Source organism: Pinus tabuliformis, chromosome 5_2 (genome assembly GCF_031772625.1).
Source record: "Pinus tabuliformis cultivar Carrire ecotype Pingquan chromosome 5_2, CPIR1, whole genome shotgun sequence".
Classification (NCBI taxonomy): Eukaryota; Viridiplantae; Streptophyta; class Pinopsida; order Pinales; family Pinaceae; genus Pinus; species Pinus tabuliformis.
The window spans coordinates 631,703,977-631,726,092 of NC_142306.1; the positions used below are offsets into that span (position 1 = coordinate 631,703,977).

Sequence of the window (22,116 nt, forward strand, 5' to 3'; positions counted from 1 at the left end):
TGGACCTTATTCAGGCTTAGTCTTGCTGAGCTAGGTCGCAGGCCATAGCCAGCAACATGAGGATATTAGAAGGACTGCATTGAGGTTGATTCAAATAACAAGGAGTAGCATGATGATGTAAGGGTCTTACGTTAGAGATTCTAGAAGCTTGATAGGCTACAAATCAGTTGAAGATTGAGGGTTGCTCTATCAGCATTCCAAGTTGCAGTGAATGTCACATGGTTCGGGTTCAAGTTCGGGTTTGGCAATGATTAGGTTCGGTTTGAGGGCGAATTTTTTGATGAGGTTTGGATGAGGTTCGCCAATATATATATAATGAAGTATAGGATAAAATAGTAAGAAATCAATATCACTAAACATCAAAAATGCTATCATGAACATGGAAACTGCAAGGATAAATTACAAGCTTGAGTTGTGACATGAAGTTATGAGTTTTGATCTATGGACTTGGTCAATGGCTATGAGGTTTGATGAGGTTCGCCGAACCTCAAATTTTTTTTTAAGGTTCGCCAAAATTCGAACCTCAAGGTTAAAGTTCGATGAACCTTGTGGCATAGGTTGCAGTCCTTGGTGCCAGGAGTATAACTCCATTGTGTCATCTTCATGGTGAAGATCTTTTATTTGAGCAAGTCAAGTATTGACTTCAAATCACTGTACTCTATCTCTTTCTCTCTATTGAACTATTGAAGATCATAAGAAGATTTGATCAAGGGTTTCCCCACATCGGGGTTTGTCCCTGGCTAGCGCCACATCTTGTGTCCTCTTGTCTTGGCTTGTTTTCTGCGATTTATGTTTATGTTTTATCTGCATTTTACTATCATGCTAAATGTGATTGCTAATCTGGAATTGATGTTGAGCTAATATGGAAAATTGAAGTAAATTTGCTCTAAGCATAGAACATATCAAAAATTAACAAAATATAAGAGGACTAATTTTGGTTTCTGTCCACACGTGTGAAGATTTCAGAAGTGAACTATTGCGGATTTGACAGCAGATGAAGGCAACACATTGAGAGACCTCATTTGGATGTATAACTAGGTCTACAAGGTCTCTAAGGAAAGCGAAGAAGGTTCTCCCTATAGCAAAGTAAAGAAGCCCTAATGTTCTAGGGTTTCTCCTAAGAAGAAGAGAAATCTGACTTGGACAAGCAGCAAAAGAAGGACGAAGTACTAAGGAGCTAAGTGTCGGAAGGAAGAGGTCCATGTGTCGGAAGTTATAGTGCAAAAGAGGAAGAATTTGACTTATGCTTGGAGGATATCCTAGTCAAGGGTCTAGGGTTTGGCAATTGTTCAAATAAGAAGCTTCAATAAGAGAAAACTCACTGAGGGTTTTACTCTCAAGAGTAGAGAGGTTTTGTCCCTGGCAGAGAGCCAAACTTTGTGTTCTTGTTATTTTGTTTTGGTAGCAGTTTGATGAAACACACACTAATAAGAAGAAGATAAATTGTAAAATTGCATCACAAATTGTTATCAAGTAACGAAGAATCACTTTACACTACTTTGCCCTAGATTCTTCAACACAGAGAGCCTACATCTTGTGTTCTTGTTCTATGTTTTGATAGCAGTTTGATGAAGCACACACACATGCATTAATAAGCAAAGAAGAAGGTTAAGCTAACAGGAAAAGTAAAAAGACATCACAAATTGTTATCTAGTCCCGAAGAATCACTCTACACCTAATTGCCCTAGATTCTTCAACAGAGGGAATGCAATGCATCAAAGGGACACCGCAAGGGGATAGCTCAGAGAGGCAGAGTAGCTAGGGACGCAGTCCTCACGTAGAGATGACGCAGAGGTGACGCAGTGGAGGCTAGAAGGTCTCTTGGGTGTCATAATTTCTCCGAAGGGTGGAAGAAAATTATCTCAGGTGTTTTCTCAAAGGTTTCTCTATGTTCTGAAAATCATGCCTTGTAAAGAGATTTTTGCTGAAGAATAATAAATAAACCCTCGTCTATTGGACTGGTTTTCCCGCATTGATTTTTTTCGAGGACTATTGTCCAAAAATAATTTTGTTGATGTGATTGATTCTTGTGCTTGTATTTCACTGTTATTTTATTTATGCTATTATGTGACAACTGCAGTAGAATTTACTTTGATGTTTACTGAAGGGTTTTGTAAATAATTTATTGTGGAAAATAAGTAGGAGAAATAAATCAGTTACTACAGTAGAATTTCGTGTTAGAAATTTTCACATGGTATCAGAGCAGAGATCGGGCAACAAAATTAGAGAATCTGTAATGAGTCATGAAATGATGCTAGAGCAATAACTCAAAATGACTCACGCAGTTATCCCAGGAAAGAGGAAAGCATGAAGAATATAATGGATCACGACAGTTCTATGTTAGCTTCCAAATTGGAAGAAGAAGTCGCTTTCTTGGCAATTTTTGCTTCCTCTGAGGTTTGGTATATTGATAGTGGGGCTTCTGCACACATGACGGGAATACAAGAATATTTCTCGAGCTATCAAGAAGAACAGATGAACTTCCAAACCACCATGGGAAATAACTCAAAATGTACCCCCATAGGAAGAGGTACTGTAGTTTTTCAAACAGAAGCAGGTAATTGCCTTCGAGCTACCAATGTGTTGCATGTGCTTGGATTGGGAATGAACTTACTCTTTGTATCTTAGTTACAGAACAAGGGCTATGATGTTTTCTTCATTGGGAAGAAAGTATATGTTAAACATCCGAGTTGGAAGAAGAAGGCCCAAATTGGAGTCAGAAGTAACAAAATGTATAAGTTACAGCTAGAATCTCTAATGGCACTGATAAGCAACATTTGTGAAAAAGATTTGAATGAACTATGGCACAGAAGGATGGGGCACTTACACCATGGGGCTCTAAGAAATCTCACAAAAACTGTCACAGGAGTTCCAAAATTTAGTACCAAACGAGACGATGCATGCAGAGGTTGCGTACTCGGCAAATACGCCAAAGCGGCTTATTCCAAAAGTAATAGTAGGGCAAAGAGTGTTCTGGGCTTGATACACTCAGATATCTGCGGACCCATGTCCACAAAAGCTCTTAGTGGTGCCGAATACTTCGTCACCTTCATTGATGACCATTCCTGGAAGACTTGGATCTACTTTCTAAAAACCAAGGACGAGATTTTTTATCGATTCAAAGAGTTTAAAGCTTTGGTTGAGAATCTTACAGGAAAGGGGATAAAAGTGTTGTGCTCAGAAAATGGTGGAGAATATATTGATAAGGACTTCACTGATTTCTGCGCAAAGGAAGGCATCAAAAGAGAATGGACAACTCCATATAATCCGGAGCAGAATGGAGTAGCAGAGAGGAAGAACAGAACTATTGTTGAAGCAGTGAGGGCAATGTTGTATGATCAGGATATGCCCAAATTTCTATGGGCAGAAGCATGCAACACAACAGTATATGTCCAAAACAGGACTCCTCACAGGGCATTAGGTAAGATTACTTCAGAGAGTGTCTTCACCAGCAAGAAGCCTGAAGTGAATCATTTCAGAATATTTAGGAGCTTGGCATACTGCCATATACCCGAAGAAAAGAGGAAGAAGTTATATCCAATTGCAGAAAAAGGATATTATTGATTAGTGGTTGTCAATGATGTCAACCCAAGCAGCACCAGGGGCTACCCCGATCTTGCAAGGGAATTTTGACTTTACAACTCATATTATTTTGCGTCAAAGATCTTCTCGATGGATTCTACTCATCGAGATGTTTCTGTTGATATATGGTACGCCTCCCAATTCTTCACAGTTTCAGAGTTATTTGCGTTTGAAGTTAGTAACCCTAGTTAGTGGGCTAAAACCCTATGGGATTGTGGCATGGAAATCATAATTGGTTGTGGTCATTGAATAGTCAATGATTAATAATATTTTTTTGCTCCTAAAATCCCTCCAACATTCACTTGTTGAAAACCCTCTCAACTCAAGACATTCATATAAATAATGACCCTCATATCTCCTCTTGTTGGGATTTTGTGGCTTCAAACAGGTCATTGTGGAATTTTCGCTATAACTTTGTTTTTTGCAAAGCTTCAAAAGTTGAAATTAAAACCCATTTGAGCCGAAATCTTGATGAACCTCGTGACTAAATTTCAAATCTTGATTCGCTATATTTTCGGAGATATGATCTGAGGAAGTTTGGGTTTTTGTAGGCTCCCGAATTCCATGTCAAACAGGTGACGTTGGGAAAATCGTCATAACTTTCTCTCTAAGCATTGGATTCAAATTTCGCAAATAGTCACAAAAAGAGGACGCACTGCAGTTTGTTGAGTAGCATTTTCAGGGCCGAAGGTCGCAACAGTGACACATGGCACTTCGTACAATTTTGCTCTACTAAACCAGGCTATAATCAGATTATCGTGGGAGATTGGGCATAACTCTTTCTTGAAGAATCCAATCTTGATCAGACTTGTGGGGTTGCAAAGAGGACTCAGAGGGCTACCACAGGACGAAACTTCAGACCCTCGAGATCCAAAATTACATAGATATAATAGATTCAATATCGAACTACTAGAAGGCAAGAAAAAGCATGTATTCAAGGATCACTGCAGTAAGGACCACACATCAACAGCCAAGGGTAAGTCTCCTACAGCAAGGTATGTATCATTAAGTGTTTACATTTGAATTTTGAGTATCATCTCTGACATGTGTTTTTGTAGGACAACGTAAGTATACACAGGGTCTTGGTTATATCTCCATGTCTCTATATGTCACAGTTAGTTTTGATACCACATTTTGAATGTCCTATTCTTGATACTACACATTTGACGCTACACCAAGTCTGTGAAATCTATATGATGTTGTAAGTTCATGTTACTTGTCTTGTCATAGTTGATAGAATGGCCTCTGTTGTTGTACTTAGAACTTGGTTCATCACAAGTCTAGGGTCTATCATCAGTTTCTATTATATATATCTTTAGGCCAGTTTTGGATATAGTCTTGCATAGAGTCCAGGCCTATATCAAGAGTGGGAGTCTTTGTCTACTACTGCAACAAGTCAACAACAAAAGTGACAAGAACATTGCAAGCAGAGGTAAGTTGAAGGGTATTTTATTTTCCCTTTTGAGATTGGGTTTCGCTAGGAAAATTTGCATGCAAGTAGAAGAAGATTCAAGGATAGCATCAAGCGAGCATTCAAGAGTTGAAGTATCAAATCAAAGGAAGCATTGCAGTGGGACATCCTCTAAAGACATGACAGCCATCTGTATTTGTGAAGAAGTGTCAAGTCCAAGAGTCATCATTGTAAAGTTGTAAAAGAGACATTTGTAAAAGTGTCATCATTGGAAGAGTCATTATTGTAAAAGAATCAATCTGCCTAGAGTCAAAAAGGCATTGTTGGGAGGTATAGGAGTCTTTGTTGGGATGATGTCATGGTTGGGTTGCAGGTCATAGTGTGATTGGGTGTTCGGTCAAAATCATTGTAAATCATATTGTATCGTGGATCATTGTCCCTGGTACGGGAATCCACACTCTTGTCTCATTTCAATCATTATAGGGTGGCAGGGAGGTGCTAGGCAGGTGCATGAAGTCGCCTACAGGTTGGAGCTTGTGAACACTTCAGGGTGGTAGGTTGGTCTAGGGTGTTGGGGCATCCATTCAGTTGATTACTGAAGAAACCAAGGCGTTGGGGCGTCCTTCCAGTGGGAGCTAGAGAAGAATGTTTTTCTAGAATTCTAGAAAGTTGTTGCTTTCATTTCAGTTGGGGCTGAAGATTAAAGAATTTATTTAGAAAGTGTTCAGTGGTTTTTGACCCAGAAGAGGGTTTTCCAACTAGAATTTTTGTGCCTCCTGTGTTCTTTTATTTACTGTTATTACTGCATAATCATTAATAATAATTGAAGATTAACTAATGCTCCAAAATATTTAAAAGTGCTAATTGCTAAGGAATATTGATTCCCTCCCCCTTCTCAGTAGTTTCCAACAGATATCTTGTGGGATATAGTGAGAATGCTAAGGCATATAGAATCTACCTTCCTGGAAATAGAAAGATCGTAGAACGATGGGATGTAAAGTTCATGGAGGACAGAGCTTTTAGGAAATCTCGACAAACGCCTTCTGAAGAGCAGTCAAAGGATGATCCATTGGTCCAGCCACTTTGACCACCAGAAACCAACACCAGCATTTCTCCAAAGGACAAGAATCCAGAGGCATCACAGCGGGTGGAATCTCAGGAGGAGGAGAAAATAGATCTACCCACTACTAGTGGAAAAACGAGTCGGGAACTTTGACAGATACTACGGGATGCAAAGGATTTCAATGGAGCTCGTAGGAACGAGAAAAGGGAGCATAGACAACCAGATAGATACCAAGCTTTGGTGGCTCAAGTTGGAGAACCCTCTAGTTTTCAGGAGGTCATTTAGCATCAAGTATGGGTAGACACTATGGTGGAGGAATGCAGTTCCATAATGATCAATGATGTTTGAGAAGTGGTACCAAGAACTCAAAACAGCTCGGTTGTAGGTTCGAGATGGATCTACAAGATCAAATATGTTGCAGATGGCAGTGTGGAAAAATACAAAGCCAGGTTCATGGTTAAGGGGTATGCTCAAAAGGAAGGGATAGACTACGAAGAAACCTTCGCCCCTATAACCAAGTATACTTCTATTAGATCTGTGATATCCCTTGTAGCACATATGGGGTGGGAGATTCACGAGATGGACGTCAAGGTTGTGTTCTTGAACGGGATGATAGAAGAAGTATACATTGAACAACCAGAGAGTTTTGAGACACATGAAAAGAAAACTCATGTATGTAGCTTGAAGAAAGCCTTGTATGGGCTTAAACAGACGCCTAAAGCATGGTACGGTCGAATTGATGGTTACTTGCAGAAGATGGGATTCGTCAAGAGTGACGCAGATCCCAACCTCTACTATCTGATTGTAGAGAATGAGTCTCTAATTTTGGTGTTATATGTGGATGACCTTTTCTAACAGGTTCATCGAGGCTCATCAAAGATTGCAAGGAAAACCCAGCTACAGAATTTGACATGAAGGATTTGGGACGGATGCATTATTTTCTGGGGTTGGAAGTTTGGCAGCAGAAGGGTGGAATTTTCCTTGGACAAGGGAGATACATTACAGAAATTTTAAAAAGGTTCAGAATGCAGGACTGTAGACCCATGGCTACTCCAATGATTACCAACTGGAAGAAAATTGATGCATCTGAAGATAAAGAAGTAGATCACACCTTGTACAGGCAGCTCATAGGGTCCCTGATGTATCTGGTCAATACCACGCCAGACATATGTTACGCTGTCAACACCCTCAATCAATTCATGGTGGAACCGAAGAGGGCACATTGGGCAGCAACCAAGCATGTTCTCAGATATATATGAGGAACAGTCGAGCATTGGATTAATGTACACCCGAGGCAATGATATCAAGCTAAGTGGGTTCACTGACGCAGATTGGGCTAGAAGTTCAATAGATCAAAAAAGTACCACTAGGTACTATTTCAACATTGGATCAAGAATGAACTCCTGATGTAGTAGGAATAGAAGTCCGTAGCTCTAAGCTCAGTTGAAGCTAAATATGCAGCAGCTAGCACAGCATCGTGTGAAGCCATATGGCTTAGGAAGTTGCTTGTGAATCTATTCAAGAGAAGGATGGAAGCGACCAACATTTTGTGCAATAATCAGAGTTGCATCAAGCTCTCTGAGAATCTAGTTTTTCATGATCGATCGAAGCACACTGACATCAAGTGTCACTTTATCAAACACTGTGTTCAGCAAGGTGCAGTACAGTTACAGTACACTCCAACAAAAGAACAGGTGACAAACATTCTCACCAAGGCTCTAGGAAGAATAAAGTTTGTTTATTTCAGGGCGAAGATGGGGATGATTGAGAATCCGTTTCAGTAGCAGAAACAGATAGTGCAGTTCTTAAGAGGGAGTTGCAACGCAGCAGTTAGCAGTGGCAGTGTTATGGGAAGCATAACGCAGCATATTGAGAGGGAGTTGCAATACAGATGCAGCAGTGACAATGTTAGTGTCATGGGCAGCAGTACAGATTGCAGTAGCGCAGTGGATGAGGGGTAGCAAACCGAGCATCAGCAGCGGAGAGGACCGATGTCGTGGATCAGTGTGATACTTTTGCTGGGAAGTATTGTTAGAGCACATTCCTCGCTAAGAGGGAGTGTTGATTTTTGGGTAGCATCAAATGTGCTTTAGCTCCGAAATTTTGTGGAAGGGTTAGAACACATGAGATCTCCAAGACCCAGAAATCGTTTGGTGAAATTCCACCCGGATTGTATTTTATTAAAATATTAATGGATATTAATGAAAATATGGGTGAGAAGCTTCTAAGAGATGAGGATCAAGTCTAATTTAATCTTAGTTGTTGATTAGAGATTAGATCACAGTTGTTGATATCTCAACAGGAAAAGTATAAATGAAGACTTGAGAGTCATTTGGAGACATATCAGGCAAATACTCAATAACTTGAGGGAAATCGATTCTCAAGAAGTAAGAGTTCGATTTCAGAGGGAGAGTTGCAGGGTGAAGGCAAAGGAGGGTATCAGCATCAATGGGAGATTGAGGAGGGGACGCAGTGCATCAGAGGGACACCATAGAGGGACAGCTCAAAGAGGCAATGCAGCTAGAGACACAGTCCTCACGCAAAGATGACGCAGAGGTGACGCAGTGGAGGCTAGAGGGTCTCTTGGGTGTCAAAATTTCTCCAAAGGGTGGAGGAAAATTATCTCAAGTGTTTTCTCAGAGGTTTCTTTATGTTCTGAAAATCATTCCTTGTAAAGAGATTGTTGCTGAAGAATAATAAATAAACCCTCATCTGCTGCACCGATTTTCCCGCATTGGGTTTTTCCGAGGACTATTGTCCAAAAATAACTGTGTTGATGTGATTGATTCTTGTGCTTGTATTTCACTGTTCTTTTCTCTATGCTATTATGTAACAATTGCAGTAAAATTTACTTTGATGTTTACTGAAGGGTTTTGTGAATAACTTATTGTGGAAAATAAGTAGGAGAAATAATTCAGTTACTGCAGTAGAATTTCGTGTTAGAAATTTTCACACCCATAAGGGTCTTATACAAATGACAAGGACTATATTGACTCAATAAACCCTAGAGCATGAAGAGCATGCTTAACCTAATTGACAAAATTAAATAGAGCATGAAACCCATGCTTTTCAAAATTACATTTTTCTTTTTCTTCTTGCTTTAAAATAGATATATAATGATATGAGTATAATAATAATTATGAAGACCAAGCATAGTTACATTTCTCAACAAATATCATGGATGGTTTGATAATTGTGTATAAGGATGTTCCTCGATTGGTGTTTTATGTGCAAAGATTTTATTGTGATAGTGATTTCCAAGTTGACAGTAGATTTGAGGTGATGATAATGGCGGATTTGTTGGGTGGCAAAAGAGAGGCGATTGTACGATTTGCATGATATGATTGACTGACAGCAGATATGGAAGGATATATGGCATCATAGCTAATAAGTAACGACTAATTGTGTTGTGGACAGAATGGTGGTCCGTATAGTTGAAGCCATACAACAAAACAACTTAGTGGCTTATCGCGTGGCTATATGATCGTACAACAGTTGTACAATGGGTGGATGCAGCAAGGTATAACGATAGACATGACGTATTTTTATGATGACAATGCTAAGTGTAATTGGCGATTGGGAAGGAATTGTTGGTGGATGACTGTTACGACGAGGATATATATGGTATCGCTTAATTCATCCCGTTGCAATGGTAGACGTGTGATTGACCAGAAATGGTTGTATGAACGCAAATAATAACACATAATTTGTATGATAGTGATTATCTACAGGGGCTATTCTTGTACGATGGTCAACATAATTTATTTATTTTTATATTAATTTTTTAATATGTGTGTGTGTGTGTGTGGCCAAAGACTCGATGGAAAAATGGAGAACCTCCAAAAAAAATTGTGGCTATTAGCCTCAGCCGCAATGACAATAAATTTGATGCAGGGTTGATGGCCAAAGGCCAAATCAAACGTCAGATCAGACTAACTAATGGTTGGGATCAAAGAATGAAGCTTTGATACCAATGTAATGAACAAAGTTTCTACTCAATGGAATATTCATAATATCTATAAATGTAAATATCCATTTATAGGAGAAGTAATATTTATATATAAGAATGTTGAATTTGCAATTGATATGATATGTTGTAGTTACAAATGACGGCTCTGCTTATATACTAGGCAAGGTGCCCCTTCACGAATAGACATGTCATTTAAGAGATGTCTCTTCAATATGCTAATTAGCTATTAATTATTACTTCTATATTATGTGTTAGTTTCCGTAGCATCGGAGGTGTTCTAGACTCAAAACTTTGTGGAGAGGCTAAAACACAGAAGTTCTCCATAGCCCAAAAATCATTTTTGGAAATTCCACCTAGAAGTGTTTCAATTAGATTATTAATCTATTTTTTTATGTTTCTTAAGTTTAAACTTAGGAAAACTGATTAATTAATCAAAATTAATTAAGATAAAGTGTGAATAATATAGAAACTTACACGGATCAACTCTGATATGATCTTGGCCCTTGATTAAGATTTAATCTTGGTCGTTGGAGGTCTAACAGAAGATTACAAGAAGTCGAAGGGTAGATGGAGAACACACTTGTGGAGTTCGATTTCCTTGGGCAGTTCAATTCCCAAATAGCAGCAGCAATTGCCGGAAAGCCAGAAAAGGAAGCAGAGACAGTGAGGGATAGGGAAAGTGATCCAGAGGAAGTTTTCCAAATCCGAAGAGGCAACAGCAAGAGGCCGAGTTATTCCTAGTGAGGCAACACAGAGGACTGTGCAGTCAGCTTCAAAGGGCAATTCGACTTATCTGTGGGGAAAATTGATTCAGCTTCCAGAGGCCTGGAAAGTCTTCCAGAAGGCCGTAAAATCATTTCTCGCAGCAAAGACAGGAAGAACGACTTGATCAAAGGCAGTTTCGGGCTAGAAATCATAGGGTCTGCGCAGAGGGTCCAAGAGGACGAGTTTTCTAAGGCAAAGTTCTGTCGGGGTTTCTTGTGGAGGAAGGGTAATTCCCTAAGAGAATTTTGACCAGATTTCTTACTATGGATTGCTAGTTTTCAGCATCCAAATAGTACTTAAAATTTCATTGTTGCATAATAATATAAAACCCTCAATTGTTGCACCGGTTTTCCCAAGTAGGGTTCTTCCGAGAACATTTTTCCAAAAATAACTTTGTTAATTTTTGTGTGTGCGCTAGAATATTTCTCAATTTCCAACGCTATTATTTTCCACAAAATTTATTAGTGTAGTTGTAGTAGTGATTAATTTGTTATTTCCATAAGCAATAAACTGCATAATTAAATTATAGTTAGAAGAATTAATTCCAGTCGCTGCAATAAAATTTCGTAGCAAAATTTTCTCAGCTGCAAAATAATTTCGTAGTGCGAAATTTTCACATAGTATCAGATCGTGAATAATCAGTCGAGAAGCTCAGAAGCGGAAGAAGAGAATTTCGTTGTCCAGAGAGAGCAACAAGCCAAAATTATCAGAGGTTGCACAGTGCCTAGCTAGGTAGTGCGAATTGTTGGGAAAGGGCTCTATTTTCAGTTGCAAGGTGGCAGAAAATTCGAGTTGCCCGTAATAGTGATTCCAATAGGTAGAGGATAGTCTATTTACCTTTAACTATTTGATAAAAACTTGAGGTAACAGAGGGAATGGAGATGGCTAGGGCTTCTGAACCAGGTTTCCATGCCGTCGCCGCACTGTACACCAGAGAAGGGGGCTACGCAGGAAGCCCGCACGGAAAATCGACTGCTGGGCGCCCTCTCCTTCCGCATCAGGGGAATTCTAAATGGGTGGATCATGAAACTCTACATCGATCAAATCAGCCAGCTACCCACAAGCTAAATGACAAAGGAGAGACAGTACGGCCGAACTGGACTGCGCGAGAGAGCTTATGGGCCATGCGGCCTGTTGTGTCCCAGTTTTCATCAGAACAGGCGAGGTTTTATACAAATGAATGGAATCTGTGTGTAGCAGACCTAGCCAAAGCGGCCATGACCCCAGATGCCCGGATTTTCTTGCTGAAGCTGGACACCACGGGCCAGATTCATCAATCTCTGGCGGAGCTGAAGCACTTGAGGCGGAACACGTTCAAGACGCAGATGAGCATCGTGGAAACGTGGATGAGCGCAACCCTCACCAACAAGGACTCCTGTCTCGACGGCTTTCAGCCTGCCAGTGGGAGGGTTAAGGCCATGGTCACGCCTCGCGTGCAGAAAGCTTACTTAATCGACGGCACAAATGGATGTGCCTTCTGGTTAAAGGAGAAGCAATGGCTTCCACTGCTTGAGACATCGTTTTCAAAGTGTGTGAGTATCCTCTGCTCTCACCCAAACCGTTTTTGGTTAGGGAGATGGGAGGATGTGCGGCAAGCGTTTGACAAAAGGCATCACCAAGATTTGGGCTCATGGAGAGGCCTGAACTCAAGCCACGCACAAAATAGATCTTCTGGAGAGGCTTTGAGAAACCCTCGTGAGAGGCAGTGTTCAGACGTCGTCCAGCCCCTGCTCGGTCCTGCAGAAGATGGCGCTGTGAAGGAAAAAAAAAAAAAAGAAACAGGCACAGGTTGGGCTCTCAGCAAGCTGTACATGCACCAGTGTCCTCACATCTCAGATCTACAGAGGAAAGCAAAAATTGGATCATGCCGCATTCCAGATCCAGATCAGGCTCATCTCTGGCAAAACTCTGCTACAGTGGGTTAGCCCGTCGGATCTTGTGCAGGACCTCAAGGATGCTCTGGATCTCAAGTTGGGTATACCCTTTGCAGCTCAACGACTTCTCCACGAAGGTAAACAACTCGAGGATCAACTCCCTCTGTCTTTTTACAGCATTGTAAGAAATGCAACCATTACTCTTACCCTTCGTCTGAGAGGGGGAGCTGAAGGACAGTCATCCTCAGCTAAGGCGTTTTCTTACAAAGACGCCGTCCATGCTCAAATGCCTAAGAAAACAGCTCCACCAGCTCAGGCTCCCAAGCCCTTTCTGGTGGACAAACTGGAGGAAACCCCCTCCATTGAAATCATGCATCCATCGCTAGATGAACAAACTCAAAAGTTTGCAGATCATGCCATCATTTGCAGGTTCAATGGGCTATGGCCACGAACAGCAGACCTCTACCAATGGCTTCACTCTAACTGGACCAACAATTGCAAGGTTCTGTTATGCTCAAAAGGCTTCTTCATTGTAGTGTTCGCCTTTGAGAAGGATTACCAAAAGGCATTAACTGCAGGCCCATGGTTCTGGGGCTCAGCAGGTTTATTCCTCACCCCCTGGTTCCCAGACTTCGATCCTGCAACAGCAATCATCACCAAGCTCCCTATCTGGGTCAGACTTCCAAATCTCCCGGCACACCTATGGCATTTTGTTGTATTCCAAGGGATCGGCAATACTCTAGGCCGCCTTCTAGACACAGACGTTTCTAGAGGGGAAAAGGGCCTATATACCTTCGCCAGAATCTGTGTAGAAATAGATATGAGCAAAGGTCTCCCTGACCAGATCAATCTCAAAATTGGAGACTTCCATTGGACTCAGACCTTGGATTACGAGAACACAGCCTTTCGCTGTCGAAATTGCCATCTCACAGGGCACCTTCAGAGTTCTTGTCCCACGATGGCTGCCCAAAAGAAGAAAGTCAAGCCTAAGCAGAAATCCAAAAGCTGGAAGCCTCATGATCCTCCCCCCATGGATGACTTTGATTTCAGCTCGGATGAAGAGGAAGAGGATGAGAAAGGAATGGAAGCAAAGCTAGCACAGGATCCGCCCTCGACCGATCCCAAGGATTTATCTGTCCAACCAATCTCACAGAAAAGAAATCATGAATCCTCCACCTCGGATTCAGACAAGGAGCCCTCCCCGCCAGAACAGCGCAGTTTGCAAATCACGCCGGTTCAGCAGTGTCCTCTGGATTGGGTCAAAGTTGGAAAAAAGAAAGGGAAAAAATGCCGAATAGTTGATTCTACACATGTTGGGTAGAATCCTCTGTTCTGCTCTTGCTTCTCTGTTCTTCTTGTTTCTTCTTGATCAGTTCAACTCTCCTCTCTTCTTCTTGTAGGGGCCGAGGTGGATAGCGTATCCTTTCCGGCAGCCTGTGTTCTTGCCTCTCTTGGTTGTAACTTCTGATTGTACCATACGTTCTCTTAATAGAATTAGTTTTACTGAGAAAAAAAAAAGATTCCAATAGGTAGAGGGAGCAACAACAACTCAAATTTTCACTGAGCAGATGCCTTGGTTGGGCGCAAAGGGTTTTGCAACAATTTGCAGTAGCATAATCAACACCGGGTGGAAGAGAAATAACACACATAGACGGAAAATTCCTCTCAAGGGATCTCGAGTTTTAGAGATCTAATTTTTCCAGATGCAGATTGGCAATAGCTGTGAGCAAATTTCCACACTCCAGAAGGGAGTGCGTGTAGCAGATCTAGCAGCCGAGCAAAGGGAAAGAGGGATATTTTCTACCAGTTTTAGAGATGGCCACAACTGGGCTTAGAGATCAAGATAGGTTGGAGGGAGCCTCCAACTATGTCATCTGGGAGGCTAGGATGTCCTTCCTTCTAGTTGACTATGGCTTGAAATCCTATATAGATAATGTGGTGGCAGTACCTCGGGATGTCGATCAGCTCAAGGAGTACAAGAAGGAAATGGCGAAGGCGAAGCGGATGATCCTAGATACACTCTGGGATCATATAGTCTCACATATATCTAGCAAGAATATTGCCAAGGAGAAGTGGGATGGTCTTTCCCAGCTATATCAAAGTTGTTAGGAGCAACGGAAGATGTTTCTCCAAGTAATACACGTCATTTTGTCACCATTAGGAAAATCACTGCCAATCTTGATCTCTTGCTATTCAATGAAGTGTTCCAAGCATTCCCCTACAATATTGGAAGCTAGATAATCCCAAAGACAACAAGAATCATGGATTACATTACCCAAAAACCAATTTTATGCACTTGCGCAGTTTCTTAGCAAGTATCTGTGCAAGCGTAGTTTCTACCATAGTGGTTTGTGCCATTTTGAGCTTTGTCTTCCACTGAAAACTACGCAAATGTCTTAACATAAGTAAAAATAAAAAGTGATTTCTAGAAGCCTTGTTAGAGGAATATTTCCCAACTAAAAGCCTCAAACCTCTACATACTTGCACCTCATTTTTCTGTTCATGGAACAAACTTCCTTCCTTTGTGGAGCCCTAATTCCCCTTTTTATGGATCTCATCTCTTGAGAAGAAGATCTCAAACCTCCTCCTCTTATCCAATAAATTCAACATAGACCAGAGGGTAAGGATAGGACTTCTGAATGTAAACTTATTATGTTGGAATAGGGCTGGAAAGCTTGTCACCTAAGGGGAGGATTGGAGACCATTGGGAGGAGGCTTACATCATCAAAGCAAGGTTGTATTGCTTCTTCTTGTTCAATATTAATACAAGCAGTTGTTTGTTTCCTATTTGCACTTGTTCTAATGCTCTTTGCAAAGCTCCTTGACCTTTTGCATAGTTTATAACTGAATATTGGTTAAATCTTATGATATATGTTATGTTGTAATTTTCATTCACTTTGTGTTTCACCTTTATCTATGTTATGATTTTATGCCTTGTTCGTTTCTGTTTATGCAGATCTTTCCTTGAAGCAATGAGGAAAGGCTTTTGAAAACATTGGAAGGACTTCCACAAGCATTTTGTAGAAAAGTAAGAGGCTCTTGCATATTTCATACTTCATACTTCAGCTATAAATTAAGCAAAGGGAGCAATCACTTGTTTTGTTTGTTACTAGATCTCTTTTGAATCTAGGGAGATCGCTCGTCTACAAGAGCGATTTGTCCGCCACAACACCAGGAAAAGTTGAGAAACTTCAGGATGCAAAAGGGTGAGGCATAGATCCCTTCCTCACCAAGATTCAAGAGACCAAAAATTAGCTTGCAGCCGTTGGGGAGGCACCCCAACCCACAAAGCTCGTACAATTGGCATTGAACAGTGTCTCAGAGCACTGCATGTGTTTATGCAAAGCATCTTGCGCAGAGACACATTGCTTGGTTGGGATAGGATCTATAGCAAGAAGAGTTGAGGCGGACTCTAGTAAAGAGCACCATCAAAAGAAGCAGCAGCAAGGTCGTGAAGGGTGAGAAGGAAGAGGAGAATGTGGCCCTAGCATCTAAGGGTCCCAGTCAGGGGCAGGGAGAAAAGAAGAAGAAGAAGGACCTGTCAAAGGTCAAGTGCTTCAGATGTGGTGAGCTTGGTCACTACAATACGCAGTGTCCTCTCAAGAAGAAGGACAAGCATGAGAAGCAGGACCAACAGGCAACGTCTGCTGAGGTAGACAAGTTGCCCTCCAAATTGGAGTAAGACTTTTCTATGTATGCAGCTATACCTCCAAGAGTGAGGTGGGAAGACATGGAGTTGTAGTCCCGGAGTTGCAAAGTTTGGGTAGGGTCCATTGAGGTGTCCTCCTCATGGATCATTACCTTGCTATGGAGGCCCACAATATTCAGTAACAGGATAGATCAGTGTTAGTGATGCAATCAAATCTAGAGTGACAGTTGCAGACTAGTAGCAGTCAGGTGTTAAGGAGCACAGTGCAGTGTTGGCAACAGTGCAAAGTAGCACAGATGTAGAGTCGACAACAGCACATATTCTTCAGTAGACAGTGCAATGGCTAGTAGCAGTCAAAGACTCAGGAGACAAATGTAGCAGACACAGTTGATTCAGTATTTAGGATGCTTCTCAATTGCAATAGTTGCAGTTGCAGCAACAATAGATGAGAGGGACTTGCAGTGTAGATGTAGAGTTGGCAGCAGTATAGCAGTTTCAACAACAACACAAATTCAGCATCAGAGTTGCGTAGTGGTTGGTGGGCAGTGGCAGGCAATCATAGTCGCGAGACATCAGCAGCGTTGCAGAGGGTGGTACAGAGATAGGGTGTTGTGGCAGAATGTGCAGCACTAGAGAGAACACCTTCCTTGTTAAGAGGGAGTGTTAGTTTTTGTAGCATCGGAGGTGTTCTAGTCTCGAAACTTTGTGGAGAGGATAAAACACATGCAAAACCTAGAAATCGTTTCTGGAGATTCCACCTAGAAGTGTCTCAATTAGATTATTAACCTATTTTTTAATGTTTCTTAAGTTTAAACTTAGGAAAATTGGTTAATTAATCAAAATTAATTAAGATTAAGTGTGAATTATCTAGATAGTAGAAACTCAACCAGATCAACTTCGATATGATATTTTCCCTTGATTAAGATTTAATCTTAGTCATTGGAGGTCTAACAGAAGATGGAGAACACACTTGTTGAGTTCGATTTCCTTGGGCAGTTTGATTTCCAGAGAGCAACCGTTGTTGCCGAAAAGCCAAAGAAGGAAGCAGTGACAGTGAGTGGCAGGGACAGTGATCCAGAGGAAGTTTTCCAAATCCAGAGAGGCAATGACGAGAGGTCGAGTTATTCCCAGTGAGGCAACGCAGAGGACTGCGCATTCATCTTCAAAGGGCAATTTAACTTAGCTGTGGGAGAAATCGATTCAGCTTCTAGAGGCCTAGAAACTCCCAGAAGGCCGGAGAATCATTTCCCGTAGCAGAGACAGGAGGAATGACTTGATCAGAGGCAGTTCTGAGCTTGACATCAAAGGGTCTGTGCACACATTGCATAGAGGCCTACGCAGAGAATCCAGGGGGACGAGCTTTCTGAGGCAGAGTTTTGTCGGGGTTGCTCGTGGAGGAAGGGTAATTCTCTTAGATAATTTCAACCATATTTCTTGTTGTGGATTGCCAGTTTTCAGCATCCAAATTGTACTCAGAATTTCACTGTTGCATATAATATAAAACCCTCAGTTGCTGCACCGGTTTTTCCAAGGACATTTGTCCAAAAATAGCTGTTAATTTTTGTGTGCGCGCTAGAATATTTCTCAGTTTCCAGCGCTATTATTTTCCGCAGAATTTACTTGTGTAGTTTGCAATAGTGATTAATTCGTTGTTGTCATAAGCAATAAACTGCATAATTAAATTACAGTTAGAAGAATTAATTTCAGTGGCTGAAATAAAATTTCGTAGTGAAATTTTCTCAGCTGTAAAATAATTTCATAGCGTGAAATTTTCACATTATGTTCATAACAAACACCTTCCTCACTAAAAGGGACTGTTGAAATTTTAGCTCAGAGAAGTGTCTTCCGCATTGGCTTGGGGACTAGCATGTGGGAGAATGTCCAAAAGTTGTCTCTAGAACATTAACGTTATTTTATAAAGTTAAAATGGCTTTTTTGCATTATTAATGAATAAAGTGACTTAAGTGATCCAGATTGTGATAATAAGAAATTATATCACAGTCGTAGATCTTACTAGCCAAGGATTTAATCTGAGCAATTAAATCATAGGTTTAAGTTACAACTGTTATAATGAGACATAAAAGGACATTCTAGGAAAAACACACCATTATTATTATTCATTTATTAAGTAGAGAGGAAAAGAAGCACTGAAGAAAAAAGGGAGCAGCAAGAATGGGCATCAATTCCAAGAGATTTGGCACAAAAACCAAGGATAATATTGCAACAGTTCTGGCACAGAAATCAAGGTGTCACTGCACATATTTTCGAGGGCATTTACTGTTTCTAGTTTAGGCACAGAAATTGAGGCATCGCGACACAGATTTCAAGGGCATTTATTGCTGCCAAATCAGGCACAAAACGTAGAAAATTTTGTAGCCCTCCCAGTTTCATGTTTTTAGCATATGGTTTAAAGCCCAAACCCCAAACAGTTAGCTGATTTAAACTTTATGCAAAGTAGCTTGAAACATTTAGGACTACTCTACATTTTCACTTCACTTACCTGCTGATAAGAAGAATAATATGCAAGCACACCAATAAATTAGACACTTACTTTTGGTCCAATGACCCTGGAAAAACCCACAAGGGGAAAACCAATCTTCAAAGAGAATTTAATTACTTCTTAAGGAAAATAATTACAAAGCAAAATTATAACACAGAAATCGAGGAATCACCACATATATTTCGAGGCCATTTTTGGCTGCCAATTCAGACACAAAAATCGAGGTGGTGAAAGGGCACAGTTTTTGAAACAAGTACTGTATTTATTGCTGAAAAAGATTCTGTGATGTGAGCCTATAATAAAATTCTCTCACTACTGATTTTCTGTTAGGGATTTTTCCAAGGGCATTGCCCAAAAAAAAAATGTCTATTATGTAATTGATTTTCTAAGTTTCCTCTAAGTATTTGAAGTAAATGATTCAATGTGTTTTTATTTATAAGTTCAGATGAATATGCATCTATGAAAAAGCATTAAATTGAGAAAAAACTTATTGAAATTGAAAACCGGTGATTGGGTCAAATTAAAGTTTACAAACACATGAAAATTGAAGATGATTCTTAATTTTTAAGCATATAATGTTCACTTTGTATAGGCAGTAAAGACAAATTATTAAAGGTCATATCGGTCAAAGCTTGTGTCAGTGTTGAGTTATGTAGGATAGGTGAAATTAAAAATTCAACTGGATGTTCTAAGAATAACAAAAAGATATTGTCAAAACAGATGTGTAGATACACAAGATCTCATGAAAATCAAATCATGTATGTGTAATATATTTTAATGAAAGATATTAGTTTTCTTGTCTAAATTTTTGTTGTGTATTTTTGCTGTATGTTTTCAAGCAAATTTTACATCTCATTACCCCACTGCGATGTTTGCATTCCAATATAAACATGTATTATTTGGAAAACAGGACATCATGAGCCTCTTTTCACCCAAACTATCTTCAACTTCTTCATGACTGATTGATTTACTTATTTCAGCCAAAAGAAAACTACAAATTAACCAGTCACAAAAAAGAATATTCTATGAAAGATTTCTTGTCCTGGACTAACGTGTCAATCCAAAACATCTAATTGAAATATTGGAACAGTTAAAGTGATAGATCCCTTACAGTTCATATCTATTGTTTTTGCTGTCAGCAATAGATGGATAACTTCCCATTGGAATGATTTTATATCTTTCAGAATTGAATCAAGGAATAACTGCATAGCTGTATTCTAATTTCTTCACTTTAGGAAAATTGCATGGTACATTCTTGACACTATTTTCAAATAGCAAAGAAATATAAATTCTTAATTGGCCCTACAATCAATGCACTTGTAAAGCACATCATACGGAGATAGCCACAATCAGAGAGAATCAACAGCTTTGAGAAAACATGTGAGTTAAAAGAAACACAAGCAACCAGAAAGCAGACATCAACAATTGGTTTCATATTATCATGTACATAAAATAGGAGGGCTTACTACTCATCACCATAGCATCAGAATAAGCTAAAGTGGTTAAAAACAAATAAATGCGTTGCACTATGATGAAATAAATTAAGACGGGAAAAAAAAAAACTAATCAAGAAGAGAAAATCTACCTACATTCTCCCTGCAAACCAAATATTCAAAAGAAACTAAATGCACTTTGACAATCTAGGAAGGCAAAAGTAAGTACTTAACACTTCTGAAGGGTACTTCTTGCGAGTAAATTAATCTGTAGAATGTTACAAGGAAACAATTAACCACTAGTTGGTGACTTATTTCCTACAAACTCCTAAAATGCTGGCAAATTTAATATTAGTGATTGAATAATGTGTTCTTTGCAATGCCCTTTTAGGATCAAAAGAAGGGGCTTGTAACGCAAATTGAAAGTATCATTGTGGACCCCAATAAATAGTGAATTAACCATCCTGTCCAGTATTATGAACTTTCAAAAGGGGACCAAATCAACTAATTAAAAATGAAGGTGTTTACATTTTTGAGGCTTAAAGAATGGAAAGAGCAACAAAGAATAGAAGGATAAATATAAGAAAAAGTGATTACGTATTGAACATTGTTTTCCATGACTTCAAGAAGAGAAAGGAGTTAGAACACTCCAAACCAGATGGGTGAAGGGATTTTGAAATAAAGCAAGCTAAATAGTATCAAAAACATCTCGACGCCCATGCATTCATCTGTAGACAGACCCAAGCCACTGGGAAATGTGTTCCAGGTATTAGGTTAAAGTTTAGAATGCATCTCAGACCAACCCAATACCCATTAAAGTACCCTGAATGTTTACTGACAGTCCCTGTCCTATTGCCTGACCTAAATAAGTAACACAGAATAAGCCTATCCTAGTATTGATCGAACCTATCTCTATTATCAAATATCTGTTCCAAACGCTAAATGCCTAAGACATTCTTGACTTCCACTATGTAACAAATTACTTCTGCTTGTAGATTGTCACTATTAATCATTTTAACTGTCTTCCTTTTCTGGAACCTGTTACCCACCAAAAGTGGGTAACCCATAGGAAAAAACTTTTATCCTTATTTGACAGCTAACCAGCCAGCAGCCCTATGATGGTCTTCAGATAGCATTATGCCAGAGTTCACCACCTGTTGCTTCGATCAGTGTTCTCACTCATCTAGCATTCTTCTTGAAGAAACGCGGGTCATCTATCGGCAAGTATTGTTACCCACTAAAATGGGTAACTCCATAGGAGAAATTTTCTCCTATCTTTGATAGGCAGCAAGCAAGCAGCCCTACACTTTTGTTCATTGATGATGATATGCCAATCTTTCTCCACCATCTACACCAGTCATACAACTCTCACCATCCAGCATTCTTCTTGGATGAAGGTCAGCGACCACTCAACAAGTACTTTGACCATTTTGCAAACGAGTACCTTAACTTAATCTTTTGGGACCTATTAAAAATATTAATTATTTTAATAACTCCTATATGAGAAGCCTATATAAAGAAGACTTCGACCTCATTTGGAAGACACACAGTTCACTCACTCAACTTTGATCACAAGAAAGAAAAGGAGTGCGAAGAAGAAGAGGGTGAAGGACAAAAAGAAAGTTGAGTTTATGGGATTATTTCTGGGCTAATACTCTCCATAGTCCACACGTGCGAAGAAATTAGGAATCCTATTGCAGCAATAGAAGCAGAGTTGCAGAAGTAGAGTTAGGTCATCAAGTAAGAGCTATTTAAAAGCCGGATTCTCTAGGAGAGAGAGAATCCACCCAAGTGAAGAAGAAAGAAGCAAGAATACTCCAGTATTTCTGAAGCGAACAAAGTTCCTAAGACTTGGAATATCAAATTATC

At 39.9% G+C, this 22,116-nt stretch overlaps 1 protein-coding gene across 1 annotated transcript in view; it reads right to left on the reverse strand.

Annotated features, from left to right (window-relative positions):
• ATG6 (AUTOPHAGY 6) overlaps positions 1-22,116 on the reverse strand; it is a 225,270-nt gene that overhangs the window by 32,263 nt on the left and 170,891 nt on the right. The window contains exon 8 of the mRNA XM_089436746.1: positions 19,926-19,991. Coding sequence (XP_089292872.1) covers positions 19,926-19,991 — 66 coding nt within the window. The remainder of the gene's footprint in view (positions 1-19,925; positions 19,992-22,116) is intronic.